This window comes from Hippoglossus hippoglossus, chromosome 14 (genome assembly GCF_009819705.1).
Source record: "Hippoglossus hippoglossus isolate fHipHip1 chromosome 14, fHipHip1.pri, whole genome shotgun sequence".
NCBI classification, from domain to species: Eukaryota; Metazoa; Chordata; class Actinopteri; order Pleuronectiformes; family Pleuronectidae; genus Hippoglossus; species Hippoglossus hippoglossus.
In genome coordinates, this window is record NC_047164.1 from 20,619,071 (window position 1) to 20,639,798 (window position 20,728).

General features: G+C 43.1%; 1 protein-coding gene across 1 annotated transcript; it reads right to left on the reverse strand.

Moving 5' to 3' along the window:
* Positions 1 to 279: 279 nt before the first annotated feature.
* On the reverse strand, positions 280 to 19,787 carry prdm15 (PR domain containing 15). The gene is made up of 24 exons (XM_034607096.1): positions 19,541 to 19,787; positions 18,974 to 19,013; positions 18,557 to 18,650; positions 17,410 to 17,563; positions 16,803 to 16,955; positions 16,621 to 16,723; positions 16,453 to 16,536; positions 16,028 to 16,222; positions 15,082 to 15,267; positions 13,058 to 13,152; positions 12,888 to 12,975; positions 12,565 to 12,732; positions 11,415 to 11,509; positions 11,160 to 11,291; positions 10,591 to 10,737; positions 10,144 to 10,307; positions 6,957 to 7,036; positions 5,112 to 5,231; positions 4,859 to 4,990; positions 4,652 to 4,735; positions 3,228 to 3,403; positions 3,036 to 3,116; positions 2,190 to 2,411; positions 280 to 1,338 (listed from the first exon to the last, which is right to left on the reverse strand). The coding sequence occupies exons 1-24, from the start codon at positions 19,637 to 19,639 to the stop codon at positions 802 to 804; spliced, it is 3,429 nt and encodes a 1,142-aa protein (XP_034462987.1). The 5' UTR covers positions 19,640 to 19,787; the 3' UTR covers positions 280 to 801.
* Between the last annotated feature and the right edge of the window lie 941 nt (positions 19,788 to 20,728).

Genomic DNA, 20,728 nt, shown 5'->3' on the forward strand with positions numbered 1-20,728 from the left:
TAACACAAGCAGGTTATGTTTTTACCCCTGTCCATTAGATGGGATGGGTATATATGGGTGTGTGAAAGTGTCTGCATAATGATGGGCCTTGGTTGAGGTGAACTCACTGTCATGAAGGGCTGTCCTGTCAGATCTGAGGAGCTGAAAACCAGATGCTCATAAACGGACACACAGAAACCAGTTTGCTCGTGAGTCAGATGACATCTGCATGGCAGAACCTCGCTGCTGAGGGAATGTGAGCCCTGTTGACCTGAATTTATATGAAGACACACGACAAGAACCATTTCAAAGAGGTATTTTTTTTTTGTTTAAAAATAGTACAGTACAAAAATGATTCCAGTATTTTTTCCCAGACAATTAAACAATAACTAGTTACAGCATTTAAAAATAAAGACTTTTGGGAACATGACAACCATCATTTATCACTTCACCTGGTGTTTTCATTTTACCGTAACGTTGGGTCATTTCATGATTCAGTTTTCGAGCAGCAGGTTCATCTTGAAGACATGCATGTGTTTATAAAGGCTGGTAAGGCATTTGAAAATTCAACATGTTGCTTTGGTTTGAAATGTAAATATTCCAGAGGAGAGTCATGATTCTGGGTGAAGGTACCGTCTCTATCTTTTTTATAATATGTTAATAACAGCCACTATGTTTTGTCAGTATACAAAAGAAAAAAAATGTAAATTCATTCACTTCCATGAAGCTGGAGAGGCATCTGGTGACAGTTCAGTCATAAAATCTACTCTACTATATAACAATGTTGGTGAGCGTGAGGCGACCGGCACCTCTAGTCTCTGCTCAGTAGCCGAACATCTGCTGTGCTGAGCTGCTCTGGTGCTGGGGGGTGGGCGGTTGGCCCTGGCCGGGTCGACCCGGGTGTTGACCCTGGTTCTGGGCCTCCAGACCCTCCCCCTGAGTTCCCTCCACCACAGGGGTGACCTGGCTGCCCTCAGCTGCCGGTACAGGCCTCCAGGGCATAGTCGGCGCCTCCAGCTGGTGGCCCATGGGATTGACCAGAGTAGTGAGGTTGATGAAGTGGGTGACTGACTGAGCTGCTGCGCCTCCGCCGGGGCCCACCGTCTCTGGGATGAGTTCAGCGGGACGGTTGTGGAGCATGGCGGAGCCGCTGACGGTGTCGAAGGTGACGGTGAGGATGGAGTTGTCCAGCGTGAGGGGCCGGTCGCTGGCTGTCAGGTGGCCCACAGCTACAGGCTGCAGGCTGGTGAACTGGGCAGGGGCTTGACTGGTGATGGGCGTGACTGTGATGTTGGTCAGCCCCACTGAGCTGTTGGGGGAGGCGGCTGATTGAGCGCTGGGGTCGGTAAGAACCACCACCTGAAACCGCAGGAGCAGATCAATTAGAGTAACAACATAAGAAGAGCGACTCATCTGCTGACTGAAAAATGGTTGTTCATTTTAATCTGTTTCTATGTCCTTAAATTATCAGTCTCATTTTTCCAGGTTAGATGATCTCTAAAAGTTTTTTTACTCTCAAACAAGCGGAACGTCCATGTAAACAAGTTAACTATGATATTGCACTGGTTACATCATGTGGGTCTGTCAGCCAAACATTGGGTGAAAGGGGGTGTCGACCTGATCACCCAAAGTTGCCAAATATTATTTTATTATAGTTAGATAAATGATGATCATTTTTGATCATTTCTGACAATCAAAAGATTATCTATCTCATCCATCACCCACTAATCAGATTTTAACCTTTAGTTTTACTCTTGTCTTCACATAAGTGTCTATTTCTCCATTTTAACCTTGGTTTTACTTTTTAACTATATTGTATTGACTGATTTTAATGCTTAGTTTTATTTGAATTATTCATGCGTTTATTCATGATCTATTTTGAGGTGTCCATGGGTGTATAGAGAGGCACCATGAAATAAAATGTATTATTAAAAAGAGATACTAGTAACACAGAGAGTGAAAGCAATATTTTACTACTCAGGTAAATCTTGCTTCTTTAGATTTGTATTTATTCTGCTTTCCATCAGCAGTGTGTAGTCAACTTCTTTCTCTGGCTCTTCAACAAGAAAAACCTCTGCCCCTAGTTTCACCTCTAATCAGGCCACCTGCCTTGTATGAAATCATTTGTTCTGGTTTTAGAAAGAAACAGTTGTAACAAATGTTATTGTAAATAAAAACCAGCAACTTTTTCTGTAAATCTTCATATGTACCTGCTGGATGCTCTGCACAGCAGAGCTCGTCTCAGTCTCTTCACCGACGATGACGGTGTTATATTCTGGCATGGTTTCGTGTCTCGGCTCAGTGAAGTCGACAAACTCGTCGGACTCTGAGAGCTCCGGCTCAACTGGAACCCTCTGCTTCTTCTTGGGGTGTCGGAAATGTCGGATGGGCCTTTCCTGACACATGCTGTCCTTTTCCAGGGTCAGAGTGGGCTGAGGAAAGAGGTTCAAACATTAATAATGTTTATTCAGTGAACTGTGTAATTGAAATGAGATTTTATTCATCGTCTTTCTACAAACATACATATCACACAGGATGCCCGTCGTAACAAAAGGTGCCATAGTAATGCTATAATAAACAGTGGGGGTGGGAACACTATCCATGCATTCATAATTTCATATTTATAAATATATAGATCCACTGTGAATAAACAGGGACTCTGTCAGTTCTATGTTTAGTCTACATTCAAACACTACAGTACTCCACAAAAGAGATTAAAGTATAAGGAGCAAAACATACATCATATTAGTATCTCATTAATTTATTACCTCTGCTAGATCTAGTTAATTGAAATGTGATCTCGTTAGGGGACTGTTGAGCCTTGGTGCAGGTATGTGCTCTACTGAGTGCCCTTCTTTAGATATAGTAAGTAAACTGTTAATCTGAAAAGCTCATGTCAAACATAAACTGGCTTCTCCATGATCAAGATGCTGAAGTCTCCTGTTTTCACACTGCAACAGTTTGTTGTCAGAGCTACTCCAACAACATGTTTCACTGTTGTGTTCGGAGGGACGTATGCTGCATCATTAAAGAAGCCCACAAATTGTAACTCCCACCTGCACAATGCTGATAGAAGAATCATTGATTGTCGAAGTTTCCTGAAGTTCATCAAACTCATCCAGTCTCATCGACGCCACCTGGAGGCAGAACGAAAATCAGTGGCAGTTGAACAGGTTTGCTTTGAGGATTTGACAACAGCTAGCGGCCTGAGTGGTCAAACACATGGACCGTGTCCTAACAGGACTCACCTCAGGGTGTTTCCGTCGCAGGTGTCGGTTCATGGATGCACGGGTGGACACCTTTGTCCCGCAGAGGTGACACGACTGGGCCTCCACCTTCTCATGGGTCAGGTGCACATGTTTCTGCAGCATGTACTCTGTCAAGTACTTCTTATCACAGGTCGCACACGTCCACGTCTTCCCCACTGCAGGGAGAAAGAGGTCAGTAGGGTCAGTCCAGCATGAACTCACTAATGTAAACACTAACAGTGGGTGGTTGTTGCATATACCAGTTTTCTATAAACACTGACAAAAGCATTTTGTTTGGAGGCTCATGCGCTAAGCTAAAGCGCAGAAGGAGACGAGTGTTCATGTCTGTGAGTTAGATGAGAAGCAGGGAAGCTGATGTGGACTGTTGCTCAGAGCTAGTGGCTCTTGTATCAGCTGCTGTGTGGCTCAGCGGGATCATTTATACGTCTGTATCAAAACAAGGTCTCGTAGACGGCCTCCAGGAGAATATTCTGTTAAATGCAAAACCCCTATGAGGCAGCATCACGGAACCAAAAAACATCAGATGTAAACTTCTCAAATTAGAACACAGGACATGTGATGACAGACCAGAGATGCATGATGTAATATTTTGACTGATGGAAAGTAAAAGTAATTATAAAGCTTCATATTTTTGCCTTAAAGGAAGAGTTTGACAGTTTGGCTAATACATTCTGTGTGATAAAAAAGACGATACACACAGGACGTGGACCCAACATACGACCCAATACAGGGAGGAACACAGAGGCTAGTGTATTAAAAAATGTTTTACACTGTTGTTTTTGTACCAATTAAAAAGACAAGATGTGTTATTTAGTGAACATTGAATTGCTGTTTAAAGTTTGGTCTGTTTCCCCTGTTTATAGTCTTTGTGTGAAGCTAGGTGACTTGCTGTAGCTTCATGTAGGGTGTTGCGAATGATGTAAACAGTATATGTTCCTATCTAATAAACCAGAAATACATCATTACAGTACAGATATAAGATTAGGAACAACTTGAATATTAACCTGCTTGGTGAGATAAAAATCAGCTGACATGCATATTTTTTATATACTGAGAGCTACTGCCATGAAGCAAGTGACAAAGACATGGAAACAACCAAACCCACCAAAACTTACTTCATGGCTATCAACAATAGAGACATGAATTCGTTTTGTGTATAATTTTTTTTCTCTCTCAGTTTCTAACCAAACCATCTTCCACATCTCAATGTTCAGAGTTTTATAGTAAACATGTCCTTTAACTTCTGACTGCTGGTTTGGTATTTTATGTACTGCACATTCACTTCTGCCTCTGAACATGGCGACATTAAAGAACCAAATCACAGGCTCCCATGTTCTGCTTGTTGCTGGTTTATATAATAACCGAGTTGTGTGTACCGGCCTAATTTTACATGAGTCACTTGCCTGTGTGGATGAGCTTGTGTGTTTCTAGAGTCGTCCTCTCGCTGAACGTCTTCCCACACAGCTCACACATGAAGTCCTTCACACCTACAGGCACGACAATGACCACACAGTTACATTATATATTTTCTGTGAATATATAGATATAAAGAAATCAATAGTGTCCATTTCCTCTGACCTTTCATGAATCTGTAACACATTTTGACTCACCCGTATGTCTCTTGTAGTGTTTCAGCATGTTGACCTTTTGGGCAAACTTGCGGTTACACGCCTTACACTCATACTCTTTGATGCCCTTATGAAGCTTCATGTGGTGCCTCAGTGCGTGTTTAGTCTTCATGCCTGCACAGGAAAAAAACATTTCCTCAATATGGCAAGGAACCAAACATCAACTACTCCACGCCGATTCTGTTGTTTACACAGTTATGACATGCGATGTGTAATGGAGCAGTTAAAACCTCACCTTTCCCACATTCAGCACACAGGAAGTCCCGGATGTCATCATGAACCCTGAGGTGCTCCTTCAGCATGTCCTTCCTTGCGAATGATTTGTCACACTTGTCACAGCTGTGGCTCTTTACCCCTGAATGATCACACAAACACAAACACGTACATTTAATCATCATATGAAACAATAAGTCGTTACACTGTGTCGCCACATGTAACTTTGCTCGTTTTATAATTGTCAAAATATACTGTATGTACAAATGTTTTTTTAAATAATCAAAATATCATAATTTTTCTTTCAATTAAAAGTTTTTTCACTCTGGCAATTTGCAGCAGTTACTAAATAACATCAGGGTGTAAATCCCAGAGCGAACTCACTGACTAAACTCTTTAGATCACACATTGCAGAACGCCGCAGCCAAAGGCTCTAGATCAGGAGGAAAGATCCCAACTGGGCCCCAAGACGCTAAGGACACACACCCCGGTCTGATCAACCTGAGGTGGGCCTGCCTTAGAAGTGGGTTTCTTGTGATTAAAAGGCCAAAACCCCCGATGACGCGAAGGTACACAACTGAAAATATGTCCGTAACATCCGCTGGTGGTCACTAACATCTGATAACATTAACTGGTGGTAGGGATTAATTAGTGTGGTAGAACACACAAGACATATTCTCCATCTTGTCCTATGTTCTAAAATGAGACAGTGTTTAGTTTAAAAAGGCATAGAGGTAATGATGTCTGATCTACTGAGCGGCCACATGGCTCTCATAGTACAGCCATACTAGCCAGTAGCCAATCAGATTTACCTTTAGCCTCAGCAAACCCTCAAGTTCGGCCTGTATCACTGATTACAAGGCCAAAACACTTGATGAAGCTAAGGTGCACAACTGAAGTTATGTCCCTAACATCCGCTGGTGGCTGCTAACACCTGCTAACATCTATTGGTAGTTGGTAACTTAAATTGTGCAGGAGAACTTCAAACGTACTGTACAAGGGATATTCACCATCTTGTCCTTTGTTCTAAAACCTGCTTGCTTCCCCCAGAGCATTCAGAGGGAATTGAAGTCCTAAAACTCAGGAGATGTTTATAAGTTTTATACTATATATAAGAAGTAAGAGGGAGGTTTTTTCATTCATTACAATAATGCTAAGGCTCAGAATGTCTCATCAACATGGGGTTACGTCCCTGGAAAAAATTTACTACAACAACATTTAAATACATAATTTGTCTATCCTTGAACTTGAAACTGAATACATATTTTTTCTATTCTTCTGTCAAACATGTATCATACAATTTGCACATCTCCAGCAAGTAAACGGTCTGTTTTTATATACAGATCTTTCAGTCTTGATGACCTCTCCAGGCACTTTACAGTACAGTATACTGCCATCCATCCATTCACATACATTCATACAGTGCATGTATGTGCAGCACTTTTTCTATAACACATCACTACCAAGCACAGACGCAAGGGACTAAGGATCAAACTGCCAACCTTCTGGTGAGTGTACGACCTGTTCAACCTCCTGAGCCACAGCCAGTGAATGACAACTGAGCAAAAAGCCTCAGTCTCACAGGGTTACAGGGACTGTGTGAGGTATACGGATGTTGTACAGTTTTTGAAAATGAATATGATAAATTATTTTTTGGTAGGTTTTCCTTAGTCTTGATGAGGGTTAAGGGCAGAGGAGTAACACCTTGTTAATCACATGAGACAAACTGTGATTTGTGAATATGGACTATCCAAATAAAATGTAATGATGGCAGTAGTAGCTACAGGCCACCACGAGGATGTCTTTGTTCATATATCTACCTTAGGAAAGTGAACATTGTGCAGAGAGATCTCAGAGTGCTGCTCACCTGTGTGAATGATCTTGTGTCGTTCCAGGTTACCGATGCTATTGAAGATTCGGCCGCAGATTTCACATGGGTGGATGTACCTTTAGGATGGATGGAAAGATTTGACAGCTGGTTAATTTGCTTTTCTTTTAACTTAAAAGGTTCAGTGTGTAGAATTTAGTGAGATCTAGTGGTGAAGTAGCATGTTGCAGCCGAATACCCTTCACCTCACGCTCCCCTTCCAAACATGAAAGAGAACCTGTGGTAGCCTTCAGTTGTCATACAAACTCAAAAGGTGTTTAGTTTGTCCAGTTTGGACGACTGTAAAAAAACATGGCAGCCTCCGTAGAGAGGACCCGCTCCCGATGTAAATTTAAAGTATTTAAATATAAATGGCCCATTCTAGGGTAAAGAAAACAACAATTCTCACAGTTTAGATGAAACACACTAGTGACCAAGTCACCAAGAAATTTATTTATAAAATTTCTGCCAATAGATCCTTTTCACCTTAACCTTACACACTGAACCTTTAAGCTCTAACACGACCTGAACAGAACTAAATAAATATTTATTACATATATATCTATATCAGGGGCGGCTGGTCAATAGGGGGCGATAGGGTGCCGCCCTCCCAAAAAAAAAAAAAAAAATGATGATAGTGATAAATGTTAATTCTCATTATAATCGTCATTATCATTTTTTAAATGTATTAAAGGGGACATAGCATGCCCATTTTACCACAAGTTGATATGGTTCCTTGGGGTCTTAATGAAATGTCTGTAACATACTTTGGTCAAAATACCACAAGGATCATATAAAACAGCACCCTTTTACCCTGTATAAAACAGCCCTCCACAGAGCGACCTGTTTTGAGTGCCTGTTCCTTTAAATGCTAATGAGCCAGCTCCCCCCTCCCCCCTCGATTTTAAACGATATAAATTACATATTTTATATGATATAAATTATCAAATATGCATCCCATACTTTGTATTCCCCTTGTTGTCCTGGAGTTTTAATTTTCCCAATCACATAATTAAATGTCCCCCTCTGCCCATCCACTACAAGCACACAAGCAGACAGACAGAGAGAGAAAGAGAGGGGTGGGGGGGGGCTATGAAGACCATCATTTACCCCCGAACCCCGACATTCAACGGGTACAACAACAAGCGGAGAAAGCAGAATCGCGGGCTGACCTTATATATACAGTCTATGGGGCTGACCAGCGGAGAAATGAACGTCCCGTGTGAACAGCCAGGCGGCTGCGTGCTGGAGAACGGCGCTGCGCTGCCTCGCAGCGGCGCTTCCGCGTCCGGTGTACCCCGGCGTAACTACTGTAACCCGGCGTAACTACTGTAACCCGGCGTAACTACTGTAACCCGGCGTAACTACTGTAACCCGGCGTACAGTAGAGCTGAACACTGCGGAAGTCTTCCACACAGCTGGCAGTGTGGAAGACCGCTGCGAGGCTGCGCAGCGCCGTTCTCAAGCGCGCAGCCGCCTGGCTGTTCACACGGGACGAGCATTTCTCCGCGCTGGTCAGCCCCATAGACTGTATATATAAGGTCAGCCCGCGATTCTGCTTTCTCCGCTTGTTGTTGTACCCGTTGAATGTCGGGGTTCGGGGGTTACAGTAGCGCTGAACACTGCGGAAGTCTTCCACACTGCTGGCTGTGTGGCGCTGACACAAATTCCAGCTCACGCTCGGGAGAGCAATCGGTCGCGCCCGAGCAGCTGCTGCAGCCTCCCAGTCCCAATGATCCAGACAAATGCCACATGTGAGTGAATCGCGGGCTGACCAGCGGAGAAATGCTCGTCCCGTGTGAACAGCCCGGCTGCGTGCTTGGGAACGGCGCTGCGCTGCCTCGCAGCCTCCGGTGTAAACCCGGAAGTAACGAGTGTGGGGGGACGGGGGGTGGGGTGGGCCAAGACCATGTAGGGAGACTTCCAGTTCCTTGTTACGAAACAATACCCAGGAAGCGCAATCGAGTCGCTCAAGCATGACGTTTCTGACTTAGAGGAACTATAACAAAACGCGCGAGTGTTTTTTCCCCAGAGTTTTTGGGTTGGTAGACATGCCAGATACCCACATTAACCTGTAGAAGCACTAACAAAGTGGAATTTGCATGCTATGTCCCCTTTAAATGATACAATTATCAAGACAGTTTGTCCTGCCGGCTACCTCTGAATATCATCGTCCAATCAGCTGCAGCGCCGAGCCCTGTTTAATAGACTATGGGGAGATTTCCATATGGATGAAAATCGCCCCACATCGCTCTCATAGACTTTCATTGTAAAACGTTTTTTTTCAAATTGCAGGCACTGCAATGCATTCCCTATGACTTCCGGGAGGGCTCGCACTAACGTGATTTCGTCATACGTAAGCTGTTACACGTGCACCTGGGCGGTCTAATCACGCCCGTACCTATGATTACGTCAATGTCACAGTCATGACTAACAGGAGCAACTCGATCGTTAGCAAAATTTCCTCTGAGATGTATTGCAGTAGGAGTATAAAGTAGCATGAAATTATCAGGTAAAGTACAAGTACCTAAAAACTACTGAAGTACAGTACTTGTAATTGTCCACACATACTGAAAATATGTAGCCTAAGGAACAATCCTTGTCTTATGTTGCCATCTAGTGGATACTTTGTGATCTGCACTGCTAGCTGTAGTAAGTAGAAGGCGATGCCAACATTCATTTCTTTGTTTAATAACAACACAGCTAGCTACAAAATAAACGTTCTTGATTTGCTGAACCTTAAATAAACTATCTGATGACTCACCTATTTTATCAATGGCAAAACAGGTCTCTCTTCATATTCAAAGGTACTGATGGATGACATTTTATCTGTTGACCACAGATTTCTCAGTCATTTTAGAGCCAAATTAATTTTAATGAAGACCTGTCTACCAAATGACTGTACAGTATGTGGCCTCAGGAACAATCCCAGTCTTGTGGTTACTGGTGGCATTGCTATGTGAGGTGACCAGAAAAAAAACAAAAAACATTTTATGTACGTAATGCAACGAGACAATGTCCAGCTGACTTGAGTTTATTTACCCATTAAACAGGTAACCTTAGCCATCATCGCAACAATTGCCCTCACTGAGAAATTTGGCAGGAGCCGCCACTGGTCTATATATCTATATATATCTAACATTTTGGACAGTCAGCACAGAACTTTCACTCTGCTTCCTTGTCTTACTTCTGCACTGAAGGGTCGGGCAGCTGCTCTCTGTGTATGACCAGGTGAGCATTGTACGTGGCTTTCAGGGCGAAGCGTCGGTTGCAGATCCCACAGCCGTAACCTCTCTCCTTGTGCTGCTCCATGATGTGCTTCAGGTACTCCCTCCCCTTGGCAAACGACAGCTGGAGACGCACACACAGAAGCTCAAGTGTTTGTCTGTGGTTGTTAGTGACAAATAAAGAGATGCGTGCCTCCATGATGCAGGTTACACACTGTAAGTTTATATTACATCATCTGCTCTTAGCTGAGGCCATTACACACCGTTCGCCATAAGATAACTGGTGAAAGAGTAAACATTTTATTTTTTAAATGTGTTTCCACACCAACCCTCTGGATATTGTGTTAGTAAGCGGCTTCAGATCAAGAGTCTGCAGATCTTTAGATGCCTTTCGAGACGAGACCTACCTGACATTTCTTGCAGTTGTACTTGTGGTGCTCAGGATCGTCCTCATCTTCATCATCGTCTTCGTCTGTGTCGTCGCTGTCTCCTGCCGAGATGCCGATTTTCTTGATGAAGACTTCTCTCTCCTGCTCGTCCATTAAGGCGATGTCCTGAAAAACAAAGAGCAGCTCTTTAAAATGATTAAAGTCAAAGGCAGCTAAGATCCAGAGGGCTCTTGGTGATTTAATGAAACACGTATCCAAGGTGCTAATTGACAACCACAGTCACATATATGCTCTTATTTACCACTATTTTCATCTTGCAGGGTGATATTCAACCCTGGGTTGAATATCACCGTGTGACTGAACAGAGAGCTGCACTGACAGCTGCTGATGCTGAGTGGCAGCTGATGAGACAGGAGGGGCATCCCATAAAAATGTGATGCATCAATAACAACATGCTGATTACCACAGCACAAAAGGAAGTGGCAGTATGTGCAGTTAAACATCTTCTGTGCTGTTACATGTTTTCCTGCAGGTCCAGGTTCAGTTACAGACTAAGCTTGCAGCAGGATTCAGGATCACTGCCTCACCTTGAAGTGAACGTGGATGTGATCTCGAAGGACGTCCACGCGGAAGAACTTGCGGCCGCAGATCTCACAGGTGTACTTCTTATCACCGTGAGTCAACAGGTGCTTGTTCATGTTGCTCCTGCAGGAGAACACCTGTGCACACAAACACACACATGCACACACTTTACGCACGTCACTGCACTTGTGGTCACCTGGAAGTTATTTGACCTGCTGCCATCAGGACCATGAGTCTCGGCTGCTGTGCACAGTGCTCACCTTGCCACAGATGGGACAGGGTGATGGCTCCTTCCTGTACTTGGTCCCTTCTTCTCCATTGGCCTCCAGGTCCTCTCTCTTCATGTGCTTTGGTCCTGTCCAGATGCAATATGGTTGTAGTTGAGCAAAGAGCTTGATATTGAAGAAATATGGTGACATGCTTTCTGCTACTAAAACATCAATATTTTGGTCTGCACACCCGTCTGTGACAACTAAATTTACTTCAGTGAAATTGGTTAGGTATTTTTTATATCCAGTCCCATGTTTTTCTCAAAGAAGTTCCACGATTTAATTAATTAGTATTAATTAGAGTAATTAAGGAGGATAAGTATCGAATTAGCTGTTGTGAAGGCACAACTGGTGCAGTGCTCAGGGATGTGGAACGAACTGATGGCAGAAAACTAATCGTAAACAGATACCCCAGATTCACATCTCTTTCTGCCACAATAAGGAACAGGGTTTTTAATCAAACACCTTTAAATATGTATAAAATATCAATTCGGATGTTTGATGATGTTTTTGCAGGATCGCTTATAAATCAGTCTGCATTGCTTCATAACATAATATGATTGATTCTGTCAGGATCTGTTGCCCACAGCTGCTTTAAACTGTGTGAACATCTACAGTTCATTAAATGCAGCATTGTGAAAGCAGCAGGACACATCCTGTATGTTCTGAAATCCATTATGATCTCATTACATTGCATGCGAGTGACACATGATTGCGCACACACACACACACAGTTTTTTTTAAATCTGTGTCCATGGCAATGTGAGGCACAGTATAATTATGACTAAAATCATACAGGATAATTGCGATCATATTGCTTCACCTAACTATTTTCATTAATTTGTATCCGGATTGTACACATTAACTGTAGAAGACAATCCCACACGCTCTGCCCCAGGCTGCAGCTCTGTGTGATCACATGTAGCCCCGCACCATCCACAAAACAATATCTTTTCTGTGTCTTTATGTTTATTTAGTTATTGTGACCATGCTCCTCTGTGATTGGCCCACGTGTTGCACAGTACTGAGACCGTGATGAAACTCAACACAAGGTCAATATTTCAACAATTTCTCCTGATAACAAAGCAGCGTATGAAGTAACTTGTGATAGGGCCTCGCTCCCTGCTCGCGTGCGACTCACCCACACCGTGCCTCCTGTGGTGCTCCTGCATCACGTCTTTGCGGTAGAACATCTTGTTGCAGATCTCGCAGGAGTACAGCTTCTCGCCGTGCTTCTTCTTGTGCTTGGAGAGGTTGCTGTTGGTGGAGAAGAACCGCGAGCAGATGTCACACTGGAACGTCTTGTCATCTGGAGACAGAGGAAAAGGACATCCTTGAAAACGTAACATGATAAGACCTGGTGGCAATGTGATCAGAGATAATTTCAATGGGTGACAAAAAAGCAGGGATGTGATTTAAATTTGAACAAAATCAAAATACAACAGATACTAGAGTTTGTGCTACCTGTCCTGCAGTTGTGGAACTTTAAGGCATTTTCCAGGCGGAAGGATTTCTCACACGTGTTGCATTTGTATTTGTAATCCTGGTCGGGCTGTTGGGTTCACATTAAAAGAAGATATTAGCCAGCGCTGGGAGTAAGAACCCTCGGGGTGGCAGGTTGGGGTGTCACTCACCATGTTCTTGCTGTGCTTGTAAGAGATGTGCTGCTTCAGACTCTCCTTGCGGCTGAACAACTTGTCACATTCATCACACTTGAACAGTTTATCACCTGCGGGGGAATACAAGAGAGACACTTAAACACTTAGCTCCCAAGAAACTTTTATTAGCCTGGGAACCGATGTAACTGGAGGCACGGCCTGGTGTTGGCCCGTGTATGCATGTGTGTGTGTGTGTGTGTGTGTGTGTGTGTGTGTGTGTGTGTGTGTGTGGGAGAATGTACAAAATAACATTTGAAATAAGAGATTTTCCCTCCACTTGATGGGGGGGACTTACTTGGGAGTTTCTCTCCACATTATCAACTTTTAGAGCTGAACAAACAAAAGAACATTTTGAAAGATACCTTTTTCCAAGATATCTCTAATATAGAATGACTAGAGAGATAATCTAATACTAATATTGATCAGAAAACTACTCCCCATAATACGATATCATATGATAAGTGACGTCATGAAGAAGTCACAATGAGGTATCTCTGAATCCTATAGGACTATAGACCCAACACCCAAAATAGATTTAAGAAATAATATAATAATTATAATATGTGACATCATCTTGACATTATATTGGTTACAACCAATAAGATCAGAGACATAATCGACATCTTATTTAGACGAACCACTGATTGTCAATATAGCAGTGTTCAGATCCACAGTGAAAGGGGGGGGGGGGTAGAGAATAGGGAATATTCCTACTCCCTGTTCAGGGAATGTCAGTTCAGTGGACTTCCCATCACAAATTCCTCCACTCGGAAAACATCCTGCTACATCACCTTCTCCGTGTGTTTCCCTGGTAACGTAAACACATCGGATACCTGTTGCTGCTACTGTGGAAAGATAACGCCACACTAGGGCTGCTGAAATAAAATACAGATTATTTGGCCTTCTGAAAAAAAAACTGATGCCAAAACTGATACTTGTGAAAAGAAATTAATTTGATGATTTTACAAGATGTACGTTGTCATTATGAAAAAATATATATGTTCTGTTATAGTGTCATGTATGAGGGCTGTGCTGAACCATGTGACAAGTAGCTAATGTTAAACTTTGTTTTGATTTAAATTACACTGCTGTGCTAATTTAAGCTTGCTAAGAGCGTTTTTGATGTTTTAACCACTTATATAGACATGTAAATAATTATACCGTTAGTTACAACAGTACTTACAAACATATGTAAACTCCTTTGGGATCTCCATAATAATGTGTGCTTCGATCGTTTAATGGCTGATCCACTTGCAATTTCTTTGGTTTCTTTTAAGCGCTCCATCGAGGCGCATTGACTGATGGGTATTTTTTCTTGTCAGCTTCTGGCGAACTGATGAACTGTTCAGTTCTTCCCTGCACAGTTCCCTTTGAACTGAGCATGATTGCTCCCTATGGGTAGGAATCTCACTAAAGATGGCTGAATACCCTGCGCAGTCCACCTCTCACTACTGGGCAATTGGAACGCACCCTTTTTCTAGGTCTCATTCATTCACAATCTTTTACTCTCCCCGCCTTTTCTTATCAGCTGGCTGTTGGATGTTTACAGTCATCCAATCAGATTTGGTCATGATCTTTATCAGCCAATCATGTTGTTGCAGTCATATTTTAATCTATTCTCCTCTCTTTCCCTGAGTTTTTCATCTCATCATATCCACAACATTTTGTTGGTCCCATCAACCAGCATCAATATCTAGGCCCCAGGGTTTTTTCCTATACTATGCAGTCACATCCCCTTTCAATCTTGATTACATCACAAGGCATCAGTTTTATTTCTTATTGTGCATGTACTGTAGATAAATCTTCAAATGAAGTCTCTCTGGAAATGATGTCATTATAAAAGTTGACATTAACTGACTAGGATAAAAACAAGGCATGTGGCAGGTATGCATCGCCTCTCCGCAGCTTTTCATTTAAATTGTGTAATTTTGCAGAAAAAGAATTGAATAAGTTTAACACTCTTTCGAAAGCTAACGTTGGCTTTCCAGATCTCCACGTACCATGAGATCGGATGTGTCTGTTGAGGTTGCTGCTGTTCTGGAAGACCTTATTGCAGAGGGAGCAGCGGTACACCCTCTTGTGCTCTCTGACTTTGTGTCTCTTCAGCACAGCTGCGCTCTCTGGAGCACGCTCTGCTGCTGCCCCTGAGGCCACCGGCTCGGACGTTTCCACCGGGGGCTTCACATCTGCACACATCAGGCAGAGAGAAATGTGTCATCCTGCGGTGATATATTTACCATGTACACATTCTTAGCTTAGCGTGTTAGCATACCAACATGTATTATTAGCACTGAACCCAAAGAGCAGCTGAGACTGATACATAACTAGTCTTGCAGGTATTTGGTTCATAAACCTGCTCCCTCTTCTTCCATTCCAGGCAGTGATTTGCAACATTTTCCCAGAATGCCATTTGCCAGCTTCCGCAGAATGTGCCTAAACCTGCTGCAACTTGCTGAGCTCAGAATGATGTCATACACAGCACATGTAAATTGACAGTGATGGTGACGGTGTAGAGAAAGGAACAACTTAAGAGGGAATAAAGTAGGAGCTGCGTGTGTTACATTAACCATAGTGGAAGAACTAGTTATGTGGTGATCAGCGTTGATATTGTGGCTACAAACAAATAAATGTACGGACACTGAGAATCATACAAATAAGTTTGATTCATTGTGAACCCGTCACTGGCAGTCGGTCCTTTATGAAATTAGCGCCGACCACTTGTGATCGGATCACTCAGGACGGATGTTTAAACCAGATCTATAGCAGCTTGCTCTTTCATGGGCCGACACAAATCCTGTTGTTTACTGATTTCAGATCCTTTACCACTGTTCAAACATCTCTCAGCATTACATCAGACACGTTTTGTAATAAACTGGTCCAAAATATATCAAAAGAATATACTGTAAATTCTAAATTGTTTACTCAAACCTGGCCGTTTGCTCTCACCTTTGTTTCTGCCTGCCCCAGGCCTGCGCCCCTTAGTTCTCCTTCCTCTGCGGCCCAGCTTTGGGACCCGTTGTGCAGCGGGGGGCCGGGGCTCCTCCTCATCAGGGCCCACCAGGCTCTCTTCTTGGGGCAGGTGCGGGTCGTCTGGGAGCTCACTTAGTGTGTTCACCTTGTCGAGGTGACTCAGCGTGTTGCCTGTGATAAACAGAGGGAATAGAGGATTCAGAAGGAGAATCCCTGACACAGCATTTCCTCAGTAGAGGTGTGCCGAGGGTCTGATTTTTACTCCTATTGGAGTCAGTATGGAGGAAACACAATCAATTACAACTGAAAGCTTGAAAAATATAGAATTTCCCTAAATGTAATTGAAATAAGAGTAAATATTTCTAAGAAGCAGTGACTGAAGTGATGGATGTTACGCTGACCTGTGTTGGGCTGTTCAGCCACTGACGGCACGTGACCTCCACTATTCTCCGAGGTCTCTGAGTTAGCAGATAAAGACGTCACATCTGAGGAGAGGAGACAAAAACTATAAGATACTTTTCACATTGTGGCCTTACTAATCTACCAACAGGGGCTGTAACACCATCTACCTTGTGGAAGTGCCTGAAGTGGAGGCTTCAGCATGGGCTTCTCCATCTTCTTGGCATAGAAAGCTCCGTACCAGACCCTCAGCTCTGTGCCCGGAAGCACATCCTGGAAAACAGACAGCAGAGGCGAACATGAGAACTATTTCCAGTTAGAAAAGACTCAGGTTCAGGACGGACACAGGTACCTGGGAGGTGTTGAAGTACAGGTCATCGTCCTGCTGGTAAGCCGTCAGGTTCTGGTGGTTGTGGTCGGCCGCAGGACGCACCAGCATCATCCAGTTGCAGTCTTCTTCACAGCTGGAGTCAAAACACACCACCAGGCCATCCCTCTGGAAGATCTGTGCATTATGGGGAGGGAGGACGTTAATATAGCAACAATCGCACAGTCGCGGATCAAGGACTTTGCTAAATCAGGGGCCAGAAAGGGCCCACGATTTACACAGAGGGGCCAATTATATGCACAACATCCATGAACAACTCCTGATTCAGTAAGATGGACATCAAAGTCATTCATTGTTTACTGTTAACTTTGAAAATTGTGCTTGAAAAATAATTCAGAATTTGTTTAGTTTTTTTGGAGCTTTTTTGAAAAACACAATTTTTCTAAAACTCGAAACAAATGATCTCATTTACTTTTAGAATTGTAAGTGACTACTTTATTGGACAGGACCGGGGCACTTCAGGGACCAATCGGTTTTCAGCGCCTCCCTGGCACCGCTACTGCAATTACAGCTATTCACGTAAAATAAAACAAGCACAAAATGTGTCCACTCAGGGTTCATCAGGCTCCACCTTCAGAGGAAACGCTCCTTCCTTCTCCAGGTGGTGGACCCTCTTAGCCTCAAAGGGGCCAAACCGGGTCCTCTTGACCAGCCGCCGCAGGACGAACACACCCTCCTCCCCATCATCCACCTCTCTGATCTCCAGGCTGTTTGGTAGAGATGACCTGATCCAAGACGGGGACAGTATGTGTGTTATGAAATGGCAATAAACGTAAAAACTCATTTTCTCAGTAGTACTTCACGTGGTGTTGTGTGATCGCACATGCTCCATGATATTTTCTACACCATTTAAAAATAAAATATTTTCCTGAGGATACAAATGTAGCAGTTGTAGAGCAGAACTTAGGGCGCAGGAAGTTACACACTCACATTATCTCTCTGGAAGGTCTAACAACATGACACTTGTAAAGGCTTTGTATTCCCTCCTCTCCCTCTTCATCACATTAAGCTCTCATCAATACATGTTACAGACTTAACTTCTACCCAGGAGTCCTTGTGGTTTATCGCTGCAGATCCAGGATCAAGGCTGCTGCCACATCGTGGATCGTGATCATGGATTATGATTACAACCAGATGGCTTAGATATACAATATGCCTACTCACATATACTATAATACTGGTAATACCTCCATCATTACAATTATCATAACTGCTTCCTTTATCTCTTGTCCTTTTTGTTTTGTTTAAATTCATTAACCATTGATACACATCTTCATTTATTTAAGACACTGTTTTTTCTTATGAATGTTATATTGATTAATTACTGTTTGATGTGCTCTGTTACACGCAGCCTTTATTGCACTTCTGTCCGTCCTGGGAGAGAGATCCCTCACTTGTGACTCTCTCTTAAGTTTCTACTTTTTTTTCCTTGTTTGTATTGTTTCTCCTCAATCTTTTTCTGATTGTTAAGGGCAGAGGGTGTTGCACCTTGTTTAGCCCTATGAGGCATATTGTGATTTGTGAATATGAGCTATGCGCATCAAATTTTATTGATTTTCAAACGCCAGAGCCCATCCATCAGCCTCCGAGGTCAGCATCATGTTTGAGGACACCCCAGCAGGCCTGATGTCAGTACCAGACATTTTTAGAATATTATAGCTTCTATGGATGGATGATCTCAATAGTTTGGTTGCGCTTTGGAGCTGCCACTCACTCACCGAGCTCGGCTGAGGACGAAGGAGTCCTGGACGGTCACCAGTGGTCCCAGCTCAGGACACTCTGTGTCATGGTACTGGCCACATTCCTCGCACCCTGTGAACACACATCACACCTGTCATCACAGCCTGCAGGACACACACACACACACACACACACACACACACACCAAATGAAATTCATTCTTTCAGGAAACTCCTATGAAGGCCAAATCACTACAGTTTTGTTGTTTTTTTTTAAACTGACAACATTCAACCTATTTTCAAACCAGTGCAAGCAGCAGAGGAAGTACACCCCCCCGGTGATTGACAGGACACAGGGTGAACATCCTCATGCACTTGGCACTGCACATCAGAATCTGACACACACACGCACACGCACACGCACGCACACAGAATGACAGTTGGATTCATACTCACAGATGAACTCATCTGGTGTTTGCTCAGCCATCACTGGAACCTACAAACAGGAGAAGCTGCTTTATAGGTGCTCATGAAACGGGATCAGGACAGTGAAGGTGTGCAGTGATATGAAGGGACTACTTTAGACTGGAGCTAACTGAACTTCAGAGCCTGTTTAACCGGGGACACCTGAATGCATCAGGCCGCTGTCACCACACAGCAGCGCGTTACAACAACATCAAGTGTTTTGTGGTGCGCGGCCACACAGCTGGAGCGTGCATGTTAACGCGCGCAGTCCGTGCAGGAGACGGGATCCGGGATTTGAATCGCTCCCAAAGTGTAGCCGGGTTTTAACTCCGATCTGAGCGGCTTCGCTGCACTGTAACAAAGAACAGGCGGCATGGCGGATGGACCGGAGACGCAAACCTCCAAACCGGAGTCGAAGCTCTTCAGCGGGCAGCGGAGCGCGGTGGAGGCGGCGCAGGAAGCCGGGGAGCGGACAGGACGAAGCGGCTGCAGCTTCTCTACAGGACCGCGACGGCGTTCGGGAGCAAAGCGACGCGTAGTGAGAGGAAAAGCCTTTACCTTCCCTGCAGGAGACCCTTCATTTATCCAGTCCTGACTCCGGGTTCCAATCCGCTCCAGAGACGGCGCAGGACCGGAAACCAGCCGCGCCCAGTGCATTATGGGGACTGTAGTCTCACAGTTCACGATATGGTAACAGCGGCACCAAACTTGAATTTGGCTATAACCGATTGTATAATAATAAAAAAATTATAATAATGTTAATAAATAAACAATTCAATTATGAATAACATGAACAATAATACATTTACTTCATTTATAGAGCACCTTTTAAAAACAGTTACAAGATACTTATATATCATTAGTATTATTATATTGATAATTACAATAATTATTATTAATAAATAGTTAAATTATTAATAACATGAATAATAATACATTTACTTCATTTATATAGCACCTTTCAAAACAGTTACAAGGTACTTATATATTAGTATTATTATATTGATGATAACAATACCTTCCTATAATGTTATTTGTTTGAGCAGTGGTAGATATTGGCTTCACTGACACAACATAGATAAACCCTAAATCTTGACTGATTACAGTGAAAGTTATATTGCAAAAATAACCAGATTTTAGGATGTTCACCAAAGTTAGTTTATAGTGTCATGGAGACCTCCAGAAAGTTTGATCTTTGTTTTTTGAGTTGTCGAGATATTATTTATCTGAAGTGGCATCATAAGTCCTTACAATGTTGAACAGCAGTTAGGGATCAGTGCCTCGTCAGGCACATGCAAATTACTTATGTACTAGTTTGCTCCCAGGTCAATGGATATTATCCTCAAAGACATACATGTGAATTTTTAATTGAAACAAAATGTTATAGGGTTTATTTTCAAATTCACTGTAGCTGTTATACTCACTGATAATGATTATATTGAGGATAACATACAGTTTAGATAATTATGCAGCAGGGAAATAGCTTGAAAACAATATGGAAACAATTTCTCTGTGACGTTATGTTTAAGGACATATGACCAGTCAAAGTCACATAGGTTTCTCATATGATTAAATCAGCACGCCAAATATCAACATCTGTGATGGTGCGCCCCAAAAATGTGATGATTTTACACAATGACCTGAGCAAAGGCGTCTTAAATTTAGGCCATTGATCTTCATTACGCTGGCTGACCTCACCGTACAGCACATTAAGTATGGAAGCATTCTCCAGATGCCTCACTTTAA